Here is a 14,415-nt window from a genome sequence, read left to right on the forward strand (position 1 = left end):
ACAGAGGACGACAGCGACGCAGGAAGTCACTTTTTAGTGGGGGTTTCGTCATTCATCAGTTGCCTTCGGCCCCACGTCCACCGACCCTCCATCACTCATCTTCCTCAAAGCCAGAGCTATCTCCTCTGCCTACTAAATCACTACTGCTAGGGCAAGCTTCCTCTGCCTACTTCACCTTTCGGCCCCTCGGAACTTCCGCTCTCCCTCGCCCTATCAATCAGACCTTACATCTTCCGACCGACCGACCGCCAAAGATGGTGAGTTACCCTGGTGTCCCGTTCACCACTCCCAGACCCAAGCTAACCTCGAGCTCCCAGTATCGCTTCGACCCCAGCGAAGCCGACATGTACAACTTCGCCCGCGGCGGGCGCCGCCCTATTGTCCAGCGCTTCGACGAGTACTACCGATGCTACCCCATGGTTATGGCCCCTGGCGCCGAACGCCCCGAACTCAACTATGGTTCGAAGATCTTCCTGCCTCCTTCTGCGCTTGACAAGGTCTCGAAGCTCCACGTACAGTGGCCGCTGCTGATGGAGATTATAAACGGCGAGAAGGGAAAGCACTCCCACTCCGGTGTGTTGGAGTTCGTCGCGGAGGAGGGCAGGGCTTACCTCCCTCAATGGGTTCGTGGAGTCTGCTTCGCACCGGCGGCAGGGTCGCTAACGTGAGACATAGATGATGGAGACCCTCCAGCTCGATGTCGGCGATATGATCCAGGTCAAGACAACCTCTCTCGAGCTCGCACGACTGGTCAAGCTTCAGCCGCAGTCCACCAACTTCCTCGACATCAGCGATCCCAAGGCCGTGCTGGAGAAGGCGTTTAGGAACTTTGCCACGCTCACCAAGGGTGACGTTTTCAACTTTGAGTACAACGACGAGATCTATCACGTGGCCGTTCTAGAGGTCAAGCCCGAGACGGATAAGATGGGTGTTTGCATGATCGAAACTGATGTCGAGGTTGACTTCGCCCCGCCCGTCGGCTACGTCGAGCCCGAGAAGCAGCAGCGCGGCAGCGGCACGAGCACCCCTCGCAGCGTCCGTGGAGGCGGCCTCCCGGCTGGCGGCCTTCTTCACAGCCAGGGTAGTATGGCTCAGTCCATCAACTACAACGCCATCGCGCCCTCCGCGACAACGACCAATACCAACTTCTACGGTGAGGGCCAGAAGCTCAACAAGAAGGGTAGTAAGGCGTCGACACCGAAGCCCGCCACCCCTGTTGCCGGTGCCTCCGCCAACGCCCCAGCCGTCCCCCCCCTTCCCCGTCGGACGAACGGCCCAATGCCTCTGCGCCTGCCTCCTAACAAGCTCTTCTTTGGCTACGAGATCAAGCCTGTGAAGACTGACGCCGACAAGGAGCGCGAGAAGGAGGATGCAAACCGCCCTCACTTTGCGGGCTCAGGCCAAACTCTCAGGGGCAAGCGCAAGGGCGAGGGTGAGGACAAGCCAAAGGCGCCTGAGAAGAAGGGGCCCAACGAGGGTCAGAGATTGGATGGTCGCAAGCCTTAGAATGGATGGTTTCAAAATGAGTCTTTGGCCTGGATTCTCATGATTTGGGCGGATCGGCGTTCGGGGATAGGGTCAGGTGTCATTCAGGGCGCATCGTTGTAATTACAAAGGCATCACGAAGGACAGTCAACTGCGGACCAGGGTCCACGAGAAGAACGAATCGAATTTCAAGCAGGGTGGTGGTGCGTTGTCATCGTGGTCTGGACGTTGCCTTATTGCTAGTGATCTGGGTCTCGTTACATCACGGCATCGGCCAAATCATGATATGTCAATGCGTATCTTCGGCTCTATCTAAGAAAAGCAAGCTAAAATGGCAAGCTCAGAGCTATACGCGGTTCAGAAAGCGTCCTGTCCTGTTCACAGAAATCCCAAAGCGAAAAGAAGCTTTTGCCACCCATCTGTCAACACCCTGATGCTCTCCCGTTGCCAATCCTGAGCTCGCAACCGCAACCAACCGAGACCAAGAAGAGTGCCAGTCCTATAGGGAAAGACGGAAACTAACCACGCAGTCCTGAAATGGTCGAGAAAGAAAACGCGGACACCCAGAAGAACCAGAAAAGTGCCAAACCAATGCTAGCAAGCTTGCCAAAACCATTTCACCGCCATGCTGAAAAGTTCGAATGTCGAATGTAGAGTTGTGTAAGTTGCTGCGCAAAGAGCAGCTTACATACCCTCCATCTCGACCTCCTGGCCCTCAAGGAGGTCCTCAGAGCAGCGGGCCTTGGTGGTGGCGATGTCAGCTTCCATGGTGACCTAGACCTCGCCATCGAGATAGCCCTGGGCGTCGGAGTCGGAGGGGTCAACCTCCTGCTTCTTGACCTTGACGAAGGCATGAGCGACGGAAGGAGCGAGCGTGGAGCTATTGCCTGTTAGATTTACACTTAATCGAACACGGGAAGTCGCGCAAGGGGAAGGGGGGAGGGGGGGGAGGGTACTTGCCTGCGCTCACGAATGTCATGCTTACGAACGTCATGAAGGACAGCGGACATGATCGTCTTCTTTTCCTCACCGTCCTTGATTTCGGTCTTGACGGGGGTCTGGTCGGCGTTCTGGACGAACTGGATCTCGTCGTCGTGGTTGTTGTCGTTGGTGAGATCGATCTTCTGGCCGTTGAGGCCAGCAGCGAGGCCACCGGCAGGGACCTGGCGCTTGGCAGGGCGCTTCACGTCGAGGTCCTCCTCGGAGTCGTCGCCGCCATCGTCGACGGCACGGGCAGCGCGAGCCATCTGGGCGGTGGCCTGGTTGGCGCGAGCGCCGGAAGAAGGGGCAGGGCGAGAGCGCTTGCCGCGGGCGGAGGTAGGGGTGGCAGGAGCAACGTTGCCGTTGGCGACGTTTCTTATGCCCTGGTTGACACGCTGCTTGGCATTCTTGTTGATGACCTTGGACCACCGCTGGCTGTTTGGAAGCGTTAGTGGGGGTTTTCATGATGGCGGACGAAGACGACGAAGACGACGAAGACGACGAAGACGACGAAGACGACGAAGACGACGAAGACGACGAAGACGACGAAGACGACGAAGACGACGAAGAGGGATGAGGACGAGAGACAAGGACAAGAGGCGACGAGCAGAGGCGACGAGCAGAGACGACGAGCAGAGACGACGTGCAGAGGACGAGCAGAGAAGAGCAGGAGAGACGAGAAGTGACGAGAAGTGACGAGGAGTGACGAGGAGGAGGAAGACAACGAAACCAGGAATGAGAATAAAACTTACTTAATGGCGTCCTTGCTGAACTTGTAGCCCAGTCCGGTCATGATCTGGTGGGCACGATCCCAATTGATGCCGCCCATGGGGGCGTTGGGGACGTTCTGGAAAGCGGTCGCAAAGATGGCGTCAAGATCGGCCTCAGCGGTCCAAGCCTTGGGAGCCATGATGAGTAGTGCTAATGTGGTTTCTGTTGTGTGTTGTGTTGTGCGAGGCGAGGTTGAGCGGTTGTCGCGAGGTTGTTGTGTGGAGGAAGAAGAGAAGGTTTCGAGAGCCGCCAACGAGGGCAGAAATAAATAGCCTCGACGAGTCCGAGAGTCCGAGTCAACTGAAAAAGAGGGAAGGAGGCAAAGGGCTAGGCTAGATTGGACTCGCCTTGAGCAGTTCGTGAGAGAGCGGAGACTGATGAGTCGTCGAGCACATATTGTCCCGGTGATGAGTGAGAAAAAGGGGCGCTGTGAGGGATGCAGTGTGGATAGACACGCGGGGGCTCACGCACATGTACATTGTCTGTCATGTCTGAAAGATATTAGCAACAAGGCAGTGAAAAGCAGCAAGGTCAAAGGACTTACTGGGGGAAACGAACCCGTAATCTGGCAGGTAGACCAACGGATGATGTATGATGGCGAGTGATATGAATGATCGAAACGATAATAACAATAGGAGCACTGGAAAAGCCCCCCGCTTAGCCGTACGTATCCGCCCGGATGGCTGAAATCTAAGAAAAGTCGTCATCAGGTTAGACAAATATCAGCAGCGAGTGTACTTCATAGAAGGGTAGGAGAAAGCATCCATGTTTCTCATTTCCGATGTGATTGTAGACTCTAAGATGATTTCGAGTCCGTATGCAGTTTCGCAGCCAAGTCTTCAGTCCAAGCGAGCAACCAAAGATTCCCCCCAAGTCATCCAGAAGTTTCACTATCCCCCAATGGCCAGTATATTCAGTTCCCTGCCTCTCCTTCCCCGAATATTCTGTTCCAGTCGGTCGATGTGAATCATGCTGTCGGCTTAGATCTCAGCCTTGACAGACTGCCAGTCGGCGAGCTCCTCAGCGGCCTCGGCTTCGTTAACCTCCTTGAAGCTGTTTTCAAGACGTTTTCAGCATGACAGTGACGAAGAAACTGGGCAGTGGAAAGCGCGAATCATGAGAAGTTGCAACTTACTCGGGGCGGGGAGGAGCCTTGGGCTTCTTGGCCGGCTTCTCCTCCTCCTCGTCATCGTCCTCCTCGGTCTTGGCCTTCTTGGAGGGGGTCTTGCGCTTGCGAGGAGTAGCGGTCTTCTTGGCCTTGGGGGTGGAGGCGGCAGAGGCGCCGTTGCCCTCACCGTTCTCGGCAGCGACGGTAGCCTCCTTCTTCTGAAGCTTCTGCAGATGCTGCCTATGAACGGGGGTTAGCACGGATCTGATATGCGTCGAGAAGAAGCAGCAGGTGAGTACACGACAGCTCCAGCGGTGTAGTTGTATCCTTTCGCCCGGACATTGGCCAAGACCTCGTCCCACTGGTCCTTGGTCGGCTTCACCACTGGCAGCAGAGCGATGAGGAGATCGGCATGAGCCTTATCATCCCAGATGGTAACAGGTGCCATGATGTGTTGTATTTGGGTTGGTGGATGAGAATGTATGGGGTGAAGTGAAATGTTTTTTGTGAAGTGAGGTAATGTTGTGAAAAGGTGGAAGTGCGATGGTGTTGTGTTTGGAAGAGGAGAAGTGGAGGTGAGGAAGAGGAGAGTATAAATAGAAATCAGCAGAGGGAAGGGTGAGGCAGAGGGAAGGGTGAGGCAGAGGGAAGGGTGAGGCAGAGGGAAGGGTGAGGCAGAGGGAAGGGTGAGGCAGAGGGAAGGGTGAGGCAGAGGGAAGGGTGAGGCAGAGGGGAGCGATCAGGTGCAGTAGGCAGGCAGGAATCTCGAAAATGGGAAGGAGATCCTCACTTCATGGTGATGGCGGTGAAGCCATATCCGCAAGGCTCGAGTTCCTCCATGATGGCATTGGGAGAGATATTGGAAGTGTGACGGTGGTTTTTATGAAAACCGCAAATTGGAAGCAAAGAGGGAAAGAAGTGATGGAAATAGGCAAGAGGGGGTCTCACTTTAAGGCCGAGACTGTGAAATTGTAGCCACAAGGCTGGAGGTTCTGCAGTACAGTATCGTACTGCTCCACGGTCGGGTTGACGGCCTTGATGAGTGCGATGAGAATCTGCTGATCGACCTCTGGGGTCCATCGCATAACGTTGCGAGACATCGTGGCGATTTGGAATAATCTTGTGATGACGGAAGATGAAGACGAGCGAGATGACGAGTAGAGTGGATCAACAAGAGAGGAAGTTGAGAGAGGAGAAGATGCGTCAAGGAGGCTGGGGAAATAAGAGTAGGAGACAAATAAAAGCAAAGCAAAGAAAAGCAAAGAAAAGAGCAAGGCAGGAGCATAAATACCTAATGCCTTCCCAAGTTATGTCGGTGAAGCCCCAGAGGTGGGCTTTGGCGACGACCGCGTCCTTGGACTCCTTTGTGAGACCGTCTGCTGACTTGGCAAGGAAGTGGAAAGCCATCACCAAAGACTCGAGGAGGACTGGGTTGTTCCATTTGCCAGACTTGTCGGCCATTGTGACTTCGTTGTTGAATATGTTGATGTACTTTGGGGTTGACGCGAGAGGTATATGGGAGAGAGAAGAGAGGACGAGGCGAGAAAGTTGTGTGGGAAGAAGACGAATGCTCGTAAAATAGAGCAAAGTCGAACAGTGGGATAAGGGAAGAGCTTGGGGCACTAGACCAGAAGCTACCAGGAAAGAGACGACGACGAGCGACGACGAGCGACGACGAGCGACGACGAGCGACGACGACGGCGATAACGACGGCGATAGTAGCGACAAGGACGACAGTAAGGCGGAAAAAAAAAAAAAAAAAAAACCAGAAAAAGTAGTCGGTCCAGCACAGGGAAAATAGGCAGTCTCGTCGAAAAACAAAGAACAAGGATAATGATCAGAAAAGGTACCTACCGAATGCCGTTCCAGGTGACATCCTCGAAGCCCTGTCCGCGGAGACGAACCTCGATGGCGTCCTTCTTCTCCTTGGAGAGACTATCTCCCTTCAACTCGTTGTAGAAGGACATCATGAGGCTCGTAACGAACTCCACGTTGTTCCAGCGGCCGCCCTTCTCAGACATGTTGTCGGTTTGCGTGGCGAATGCTTGTTGTGGAGGTTGCTGTACAGGGCGCGGAAAGCGAGAGTGAGAGCTAGAAGTGGTGCTGTAGATGGTTGATGGAGAAGCGAAGGCTGTAGTGTGGTAGCTAGGTGGGAAGAAAAAGGCCGGTGCCCTTGGGTCAGATGTAGCGGGAAGGGGTGGAATGGGAGGGAAGAAATGAACCTCCTTCTAGAAGAATGACAACTTGACGCGGGTCTTAGCGGTTGGCTTTGACAAGCGGAGGTGCTTGGCTGAGCCAAACCATTCACCTACCTACACGGAGACATAGGAAGCCAAGCTGCCACAAAGGTGAAGATCGAGGTCGAGGTCGTCCAAGTTTCTCTGCATCACCACAGGCGCATATTTCATGTTCTCCGCTGTTGTTTCTGATGCCCTCTCTTCTGTCTCCGGTTCCATCTGCCTCTGACCAGAACTCTCGTCTCACTTCTAGGCTCCTCATCAAATCCATCTCAAGATGAGAGTCGTAACTGTTTCAGATAGTCATTTGCTGAGAGACCACTTGCAGCGATGGAAGAAAAAAGAGCCTTTGCAGGCCAATAGCACTCGACAGGAAGTGGTACTCCACACCAGTACCTCAGAGACACCGTTGGCCACTGGTATAAAATAAGCTGGACTACATCATAACAAACTTTGCGTGGGATTTTGCAAGGAAAATCAATACGTTCGGAATTATCAACTAGCATGCCCTGTGGCAGCTCTGTACCTGAATAATCCTCGCCACTAGCAAAAACCACAACTCTCGTGGCATCAAGACGCATAAAATCAGTAGGTACACCGAAAGCAGCACCCAATCAACTCCAAAAGCGCCCATCGTGTTCAGTTAACCCTCGCTCCTGATGCCGCGCTCGCTCCCATGCATAACGCCATGACTTTGTTCGACAGATCCGGGAAAGTTCAGCCTAGGAATAGCATCAACTCTTCCCAGAAGGAGTGTTGTCCAGAACGGTGTCGGTTCTCCTCGACAACGATTGCAATTGCAGCCTTCCTATGTTTCGCCGGGGAAGCTGTAGGGGTGTGGGTCTGACCCGGTTAAACCAGCCGTAGGATACTCGGAGGCGTAGGCATCCACAGAAGAATTGTTGCTGTGAGCGGCGAGAGCTAATACGGCTTCATCATCGAGAGTTTGGTCCTGGGGTGGGTCGTCGAGCTTAATACGCTTGGCATCGTGTTCCTCGGTCTCTTCATTGTCGTCGTCATCCTTGAGAGACATGTCCAGGCTGTCGTCTTTGAGGGGCAGATCTATCGACTCAGGCAGAGATTGGAGGCCATCAGAGAGCGCAGTAAGAGGTGGCAGCGGTTGGTCGGCCTGCGTAACTTGATCCGGTTGAGGTTGGCCAGGCTGAGGCACTTGGCCAGGCTGAACAACCTGGCCCGGCAGTGGGGGAATGGGCATCGGTGCAGGTGGTTGAGGTTGCTTCTTGGGTCTGCCACGACCCGGACCGGGACGCCGAGTGATGGGGTTCATCGTTGGATCAACTTTCCTTGGGTTGTCCGAGCTTCCTCCGTTGGACTCGGCCTTGTGTTGAGCGCGGCGGAGTCCTTGGAAATGTTGGCTGAGACCCGTCAGTGGTGGTCAACGTAGGCAGCAAGCATCTCGATTGTTGTCGAGAAGAGAGAAGGAAAAAGTTAGGGGCATAGCGACCATCGTCGTATGTAATACACCGCTGTGCGTTGGGTTGTAAATCGCATCCTCAGACACTGCATGAGAGACCTCGGTAGACAGGGAAGGCGCATTTCCGTCGCCTCGAGCACGATAAATCCCTCTGGAGGCAAGCCGACGAGAGATAGCATTGCGCGATAGTGGGATAGAAGTCGAAGGACAAAAGAAAGCCACAAGTCGTCCGAGGCACGAAAGAATTGAGATGCAAAGGAAACTTTGACTTACCGACATCCTTCATTGGTGAAGCCGTAGCCCAAGGTACGCATGTGGTTGCCGATGGTTGTCCATTCCGAGCCGGAGATGACGCCAATGTTCTTCACAGACAAGATGGTGAAGAAGAGGTCCTTGTCGGCCCTATCATTCCAATTCTTATTCATTGCGATTGACGGAAGGCTACGGGCGATATGCGACGATGATATTCGCGACTTATACTGATGGATGGAGACCAAGGTGCTAGTAGTCTTAACAGCTCTACTCGATCAAATGAGAAAATTGGTAGTGAGCGGCGACAGACCGACGGAACTGAGATTGAAACTGGGGCAGATGTTGGGGCGCCCGTGCCAGCTACGCCAAAACGGGTGGGTCACGTGGTCTCGGCCTAACAATTGACCGAAGGGAACCTTAGCTGCATCTCGTCTGTTTCGACGCTACAAGGGCTCTAGATGCTAGGTAAAGACGTCGACGGGTTGGAAAGGGGTCATTAATTCCATTTATGAGCTTTCTTTGGATCTTCAGTCGGGCCTCGAGGTGCGGGAAGCATCAGGACGCGACGGGCTGGAGACATCGATGATAGAGGGCGAGAGGAGTAGATGATCCGTGCATAGCCGAGGTTTAGCCTTCTAACCCGGACCATCAGGACGGACCAGCAAGAGGGGAATCTGGATGGCCGTGGTAGAGCGTCTAAAATGCCCTGCCCAGCCCGGACCTACTTACATTCAGACAGGCGAGCAGACTTGAGAAACATACAAAATCATGGAAAATTTGGCGGAGGCTCTAGACACATTAATGGGGGTTCATAAGTGCAACAAGACCTGATGTCTGTTTCCTGCCATTGTGCCTCTCTCTCTCTCTCTCAACGGGCAGCCTGTGCGTCGGGCCATGCACAGGTCCACGCCGTTTGAGACAGGAAGACGCCGCCTGCCGCCCCCTTCGAGGCACCACAGTCCAAGACAACTCGATATATGACAGTGAGCTTTCTGTCATGATAATTCTGGCAGGTCTCTGGCTGAGACATGCGGGATAATGGCGTGGCTACGTGGGCGTCCTCGCGGTCTCGAGGGAGATCGACCTCGGGATGCATCCATGACGATCTGTCTTGTCCGCACTTGAAGCCATACCCGCCGAAGCAGAGCGGTAGAGCGGCTGGACTACTTGTGCGAAGAGTGCCGGCGACGCGCCGTTTGCTAGGTGCAACGATGATCACCTTCTTGAACAACGGAAAGCTTCATCGGAAGCTTACAATAGCGACTGAAAAGGGGCGCTTGCGCCAGCCAAGGACAGCTCATCCGCGTCCACCACCGCCGCTTTAACTCTGGTGCTGCAGCTCCCGGCGTCTGGGCTCGGCGTGGAGAACTTGGACCTCAAACAGCTTCCAAAGTCGTACTGGCGGTGCTGCAGCCGACCACCACCCTGTCGGCACGCCAGGCAACTCTCAGGCAGCAACGGCTACGTATCGCTCCACATCACGTGGTAGCGTGAAATCTCGCGACATTGCCTTACAGTGTAGTGCCACAGTGCGTCGCCCAAGGTTCACGGAAACGCGTCGCCCGACCACTTCATCTCATGCCCTCCAACTTCATCGCGCCTCGCCATGGCAACGAGGAAGCCCGAAGAGACCTATTACGCCATTTAAACGGGTTCAATGTGCATCAATCGATTTTTGTACAATTTCTCGCGGTCTTAAAGTTGCTTTTACTCGCCAAATGGTCAATTCAGTCGTCAATTGTCAAGCTCTACCAATATCTCGATTGACCCCTCTTCCGATGCTTCTTCCCACCGCCAGTACCCGACATCCAACCCGATCAAACACGAGCCCGAAATTGGGAGCAAGTGATTGATCGACGAGCGAATCTAGGGGGCTCTGAGTCGGCCCTCGAGGCTCGAACTTTGTTTGCAAATATTCGCCGCATCTTGCATCGCATCAGTCCGTCAACGCAAGCCTCAACAATCTAGCCAGTCGGTTCCTAGCACAACACCCAGGTGCGACAACCAAACCAAACATGCCGAGAACCAGGCATCGGCAGGCATCATGCGTCGTAACAAGCGTTCGTCGACCACGCATGGTGCGGTCCAGGTTTTTTTTTGTTTGACGACTCGATGCGGGAGGGCCGCCAATGAATAGTGCCAAATTGAAGCTGCAACATGGACGCAGCCAATGGGCCCAACCCCCTCCATTTCTCAGCTAATGTATCCATCTTACCTTACTCAAAGTATGAGTCACACACCCTTACCACTCGTGTGTCTCATCCCATTTAGATCCCTGTTGCGTTTCCAAGTGGTCCGCGGGCGTTCCTGGATCTTGCATCACGGCCTTTTCTGACCGGCCCAGAGTGACCCCAGCATCGCCAGAGCTGCCCAGCTCAATTGACGAGTCAATTCTGCCTGCGAGTGCAAATGGCCGATAGGACTTGCATGTCAGTGGGTGCGCTGGTCGGATGCCTCGCAATTCCTGGCCCTTCGCTCAAACCTTCATTCGTCGGGGAAAGTCAAGTGTGCTCCATCGTCGGCTGCGTGCAGGGGTGGCTGCGGCAAAAGAGGAATGGCGAGGGAAAACCACTTTACGCGATTACACGGCCCCCGCGACACCACTTTCACCACTTCCACCACCACCATCCATCCAGCTCCCCTCCCACCCCTCCACCACATCGTCCTCTCATCCACACACTGCATCGCCCACCAAACCTCACCACCCATGGGTGCCATGCTCTTGCATCTGAGCCTGCACCACACCACCCCCCTCCACAAACGTCACACCCCAGAAAAAAAAGATGCTCGCTGTCAAAGCCTGCCGTAACTCCAGGCAACAAGGAACTATTTTGATTTCCTTGTGTCTCAAGGCGGGTTTGCCACTGGCAGCTCAATAAAATGTCGGCCCAAGCGCGCGCGGCGTCTTCCCTGAAAGCATGCTCTCGTCTTTCTTTTTCCTCATACTGTACTGCTAAAATTCCAACTACTCTCTCTGCAGCTCCGCTATCCATCGCCGCTGGCTCCATCCATCGTCTTCGGTCCCCAGCGCAGCATCAAGCCGACATGCATATCCATCCATCCCCTTTAGCCCCATAGTCCCAAGGCCACACCCTCCAAAGCAGCTATAACTACCGTTGATGCCCCCGGGGTTGTTTGGCTGACAGTTGTCGAATGCCTCCTTGTCTGCCTCTTTTGTCCGCCTCATCTTCCTTGACCACCCACACCAGCGAGTGACTGATCTCGCCCCCAGTGGTTGCACCATTTACAAAACGCAACCTGCTGACTTGGGTGCCATATATCTCTTCGGTATCGCCTCACCGATCTTCACAGTGACTCATTTCCTTCAACCCAACTCCACAGTTGCCTGTTGTGTGCTGCTTGACTGAGTCTCCCGAAAGCCTCGGCAATCATTGCTGTGCACTTCAAATTGGCCCTCCTCCTCCAGCTCACTGCACCCAAACCCGACCTCACCCTTCTGTGGCATGATCAGATAGGGGCGGCAAGCCACCAGTACTTCTTCCAACATGTCCTCCAACACAGACAACCAGATGACAAGGTTTCTCTTCGCCATCTTGAAACAGAAGAACTTGAAGGATGTAAGTGATACTACACCCATATTATATCATTATCAGCCTTTGGCTCATCACCCATCCAGATTGACTGGAATGCCGTCGCCCATGATCCGATACTGGCACAGCCCATCACCAACGGCCATGCTGCTCGCATGAGATACTCCCGCTTCCGTTCGGCGATGCTAGGCCTCGAGCCTCAGAAGCGTAACCGCGCCGCCGTGAACAAGAACCGAGTTACCAAGTCGAAGAAGGAGCCGAAGCCGAAAAAGGAAGAGGACGACGACAACGACCGAGTGAAGCCAGAACCCGGGACAGCAGAGTCAGAATCCCGCGCGAGGTCGCCCGTTAAGGTCAAGCAGGAGCACAACCAACCTCCCTACAGACAGCAGTTCACACCAGCATCTATGGCATCACCTACTGCTCCTGAGTGTCAACCGACTTTCCAACCTCGACTTCTCACACCCTGCAGCGACGACATGTTTTCAGCACCTCAAAATCTGCAGTTCAGCCCCTCTGCTAACATTATGGGAGCCCACCCTACGTTCGACATTCCGTCGATTATGCCTTGCGCCCACGACCAAGACCAGCATCACCACGAGCACGAGCACAACTCTTGGGGGTCAAGTCCCATCTACTCGGCGTTCGACGCCGCATACGATATTGAAGGTTTCGGCATGGGTGCTATGTGTGATCACCAGCACGGTCAGGGGCATACCACCGATCTCCACGGGTCACCAACGTTGGCAACCTTGATGCCTGAACACATGAACATCAAGAACGAGCACTGGGATGCTCAGTTCCACTCCTAATAGACTGTATTAAGGCACGGGCAGGTGGGATATCTATACATGTCGGCTTCAGGTTGGAAAAGGTTGGAAAAGACTGCCGTCATTTGCTTTCTTCTGTTATCTCGTGCTGGTCACTCCGCTCTCCTCTTTGGATTGCCCAGTTGTACTAATGATGTTACGCAACCCCTGGAAGGCGTCTGGTTTGATTAGAATGTATGCCCCAGAGTAGGGTACTTTAGAACCTTTCAAGAAACATGACGATCCAATTCATACGTTCATACCCTCTGTTATTTTTCCCCCAGTCGTGGACTGTGAAGATTGCGTGACAGCTCAAAGGCGAGGCCGCTGCTTCAGACATTGACTTACACGCCCCACTACCCCCGTTGTTCACAGTCTCGCTGCTAATGCGCTCCGAGGCATCGTACCCCCTCAGAAGAAGGTTCGAGACGACCCGCCTCCCATTTATTCCCTTTGAGGTATGGAAAACGCCCGAGGTCGATACTTCCTATTTTGAATGAAAATGGGCTAATTTCTGAGATAAATTCTGGAGATTCAAGTGATTCTCTCACGATTTCATCTCTTCGTATGTTGCAAACTGATTTGATTAGCTGAAGGACAACAGTAAACCACGGTGTATAGAGACGGCGATGATGGTAAAACACAGTGGCTGCAGTAACAATGACGGCGGACGACGACGGCGGACGACAGTAACGAAGACGACGGTGGCGAGACCACAGGAAAAATAGCGGTTACCTTCCCAAGATTCGGCCTTCTTAATCTGATTTCTGGTTACCTGGGTTGTCGCGCCTGCCTCTCTTCTCTTCGGTCTCGCACAATAATCTGCTGCCTATTTAATTCTGTTCCTTCATCCAAAGTCAACTGCTCTCTCTTTTCTCCACCACCATCCCGTCCAAAATTTCTAACTCCCTTTCCCTTACACAACAAACCAGAGCAAAATACTTATGTGAGTAGTGTCTTGACACATGACCCGAAATATTTCAACTCTGACATAACATCATAGCAAGCATTCCTGCAACAACATACATACAAAACTCAACACATACCAGGTATGTACACCATTTGCCCCTTCTCACACATTTTCATACACTGACTCAGGTTCGAAAAAAAGAATTCACCACCATGGCTGACAAAACCACTCCCGCTGCTGCCTCCGCCAAGGAGCCCACCGCTGGAGATACAAACTTCATGATCAACATCTTCCGTCACATGACGGAGAAGCCCAACATTGATTGGGAGGCCTTCGCTGCCACCGCGGGATTCAAAAGTGCTGGCGTCGCTCAGGTTAGTTCCTTCATTTGGGGCTCTTCAGTGATCATGTGCTAATAACGTTGGGCAGACCCGGTACGGTCAGATTCGCAAGAAGTACGAGCTCAACTCGATTGTTGGCAGCCCTGTCAAGAAGAGGAAGGGAAACTCCACTGCTGAGGAGGAGTCTCCTGCCAAGGTTGCCAAGACTGGCGGTCGCGTCGGCACCAAGGGCCGTAAGGGCAAGGGAAAGGCAGCGGTCAAGACCGAGGACGACGACGACGCCAAGGACGGTTTTGACAACAAGGGAGTCGTCAAGATGGAGGGCGACGATGAGAACTAGGGTTACTTCGTGAACATATGGCGAGGGGTAGAAATCAGAGGAGAATACGGACTGAGGCTTGCAAAAGTAACTTCATACGTCAGTCCGAGAGCCAATACAACTTCTGAGCATCACAAATGTGGTGTTCTGCTATTTCCAATTTTCAACATCCTTCAAATCGAAGTCAAGCTCTTTGCCACGTCTAGTCTTGTTCAA

General features: G+C 53.6%; 6 protein-coding genes across 6 annotated transcripts; 2 read left to right on the forward strand and 4 right to left on the reverse strand.

Annotated features, from left to right (window-relative positions):
- Nucleotides 1-254: 254 nt before the first annotated feature.
- Nucleotides 255-1,506, forward strand: ufd1 (Ubiquitin fusion degradation protein 1; the record flags this gene model as incomplete). The annotated part of the gene is made up of 3 exons (XM_036634837.1): nucleotides 255-257; nucleotides 318-623; nucleotides 676-1,506. The coding sequence occupies 3 exons, from the start codon at nucleotides 255-257 to the stop codon at nucleotides 1,504-1,506; spliced, it is 1,140 nt and encodes a 379-aa protein (XP_036500270.1).
- A 753-nt stretch (nucleotides 1,507-2,259) lies between these two features.
- CGCS363_v002989 (uncharacterized protein) lies at nucleotides 2,260-3,376 on the reverse strand (the record flags this gene model as incomplete). Its single annotated transcript, XM_036634838.1, has 3 exons — nucleotides 2,260-2,365; nucleotides 2,494-2,901; nucleotides 3,219-3,376. 3 exons carry the CDS (start codon nucleotides 3,374-3,376, stop codon nucleotides 2,260-2,262), a joined length of 672 nt encoding a protein of 223 aa, XP_036499202.1.
- An 841-nt stretch (nucleotides 3,377-4,217) lies between these two features.
- On the reverse strand, nucleotides 4,218-4,793 carry CGCS363_v002990 (uncharacterized protein; the record flags this gene model as incomplete). The annotated part of the gene is made up of 3 exons (XM_036634839.1): nucleotides 4,218-4,290; nucleotides 4,373-4,585; nucleotides 4,645-4,793. 3 exons carry the CDS (start codon nucleotides 4,791-4,793, stop codon nucleotides 4,218-4,220), a joined length of 435 nt encoding a protein of 144 aa, XP_036500155.1.
- Nucleotides 4,794-5,289: 496 nt separating this feature from the next.
- On the reverse strand, nucleotides 5,290-5,806 carry CGCS363_v002991 (uncharacterized protein; the record flags this gene model as incomplete). Its single annotated transcript, XM_036634840.1, has 2 exons — nucleotides 5,290-5,557; nucleotides 5,637-5,806. 2 exons carry the CDS (start codon nucleotides 5,804-5,806, stop codon nucleotides 5,290-5,292), a joined length of 438 nt encoding a protein of 145 aa, XP_036500156.1.
- Nucleotides 5,807-7,390: 1,584 nt separating this feature from the next.
- On the reverse strand, nucleotides 7,391-8,442 carry CGCS363_v002992 (uncharacterized protein; the record flags this gene model as incomplete). The annotated part of the gene is made up of 2 exons (XM_036634841.1): nucleotides 7,391-7,958; nucleotides 8,291-8,442. 2 exons carry the CDS (start codon nucleotides 8,440-8,442, stop codon nucleotides 7,391-7,393), a joined length of 720 nt encoding a protein of 239 aa, XP_036500153.1.
- A 3,333-nt stretch (nucleotides 8,443-11,775) lies between these two features.
- On the forward strand, nucleotides 11,776-12,632 carry CGCS363_v002993 (uncharacterized protein; the record flags this gene model as incomplete). The annotated part of the gene is made up of 2 exons (XM_036634842.1): nucleotides 11,776-11,847; nucleotides 11,907-12,632. 2 exons carry the CDS (start codon nucleotides 11,776-11,778, stop codon nucleotides 12,630-12,632), a joined length of 798 nt encoding a protein of 265 aa, XP_036500154.1.
- Between the last annotated feature and the right edge of the window lie 1,783 nt (nucleotides 12,633-14,415).

Source organism: Colletotrichum siamense (assembly GCF_013390195.1).
Source record: "Colletotrichum siamense strain Cg363 chromosome Unknown KSG_Cg363_contig02, whole genome shotgun sequence".
Classification (NCBI taxonomy): Eukaryota; Fungi; Ascomycota; class Sordariomycetes; order Glomerellales; family Glomerellaceae; genus Colletotrichum; species Colletotrichum siamense.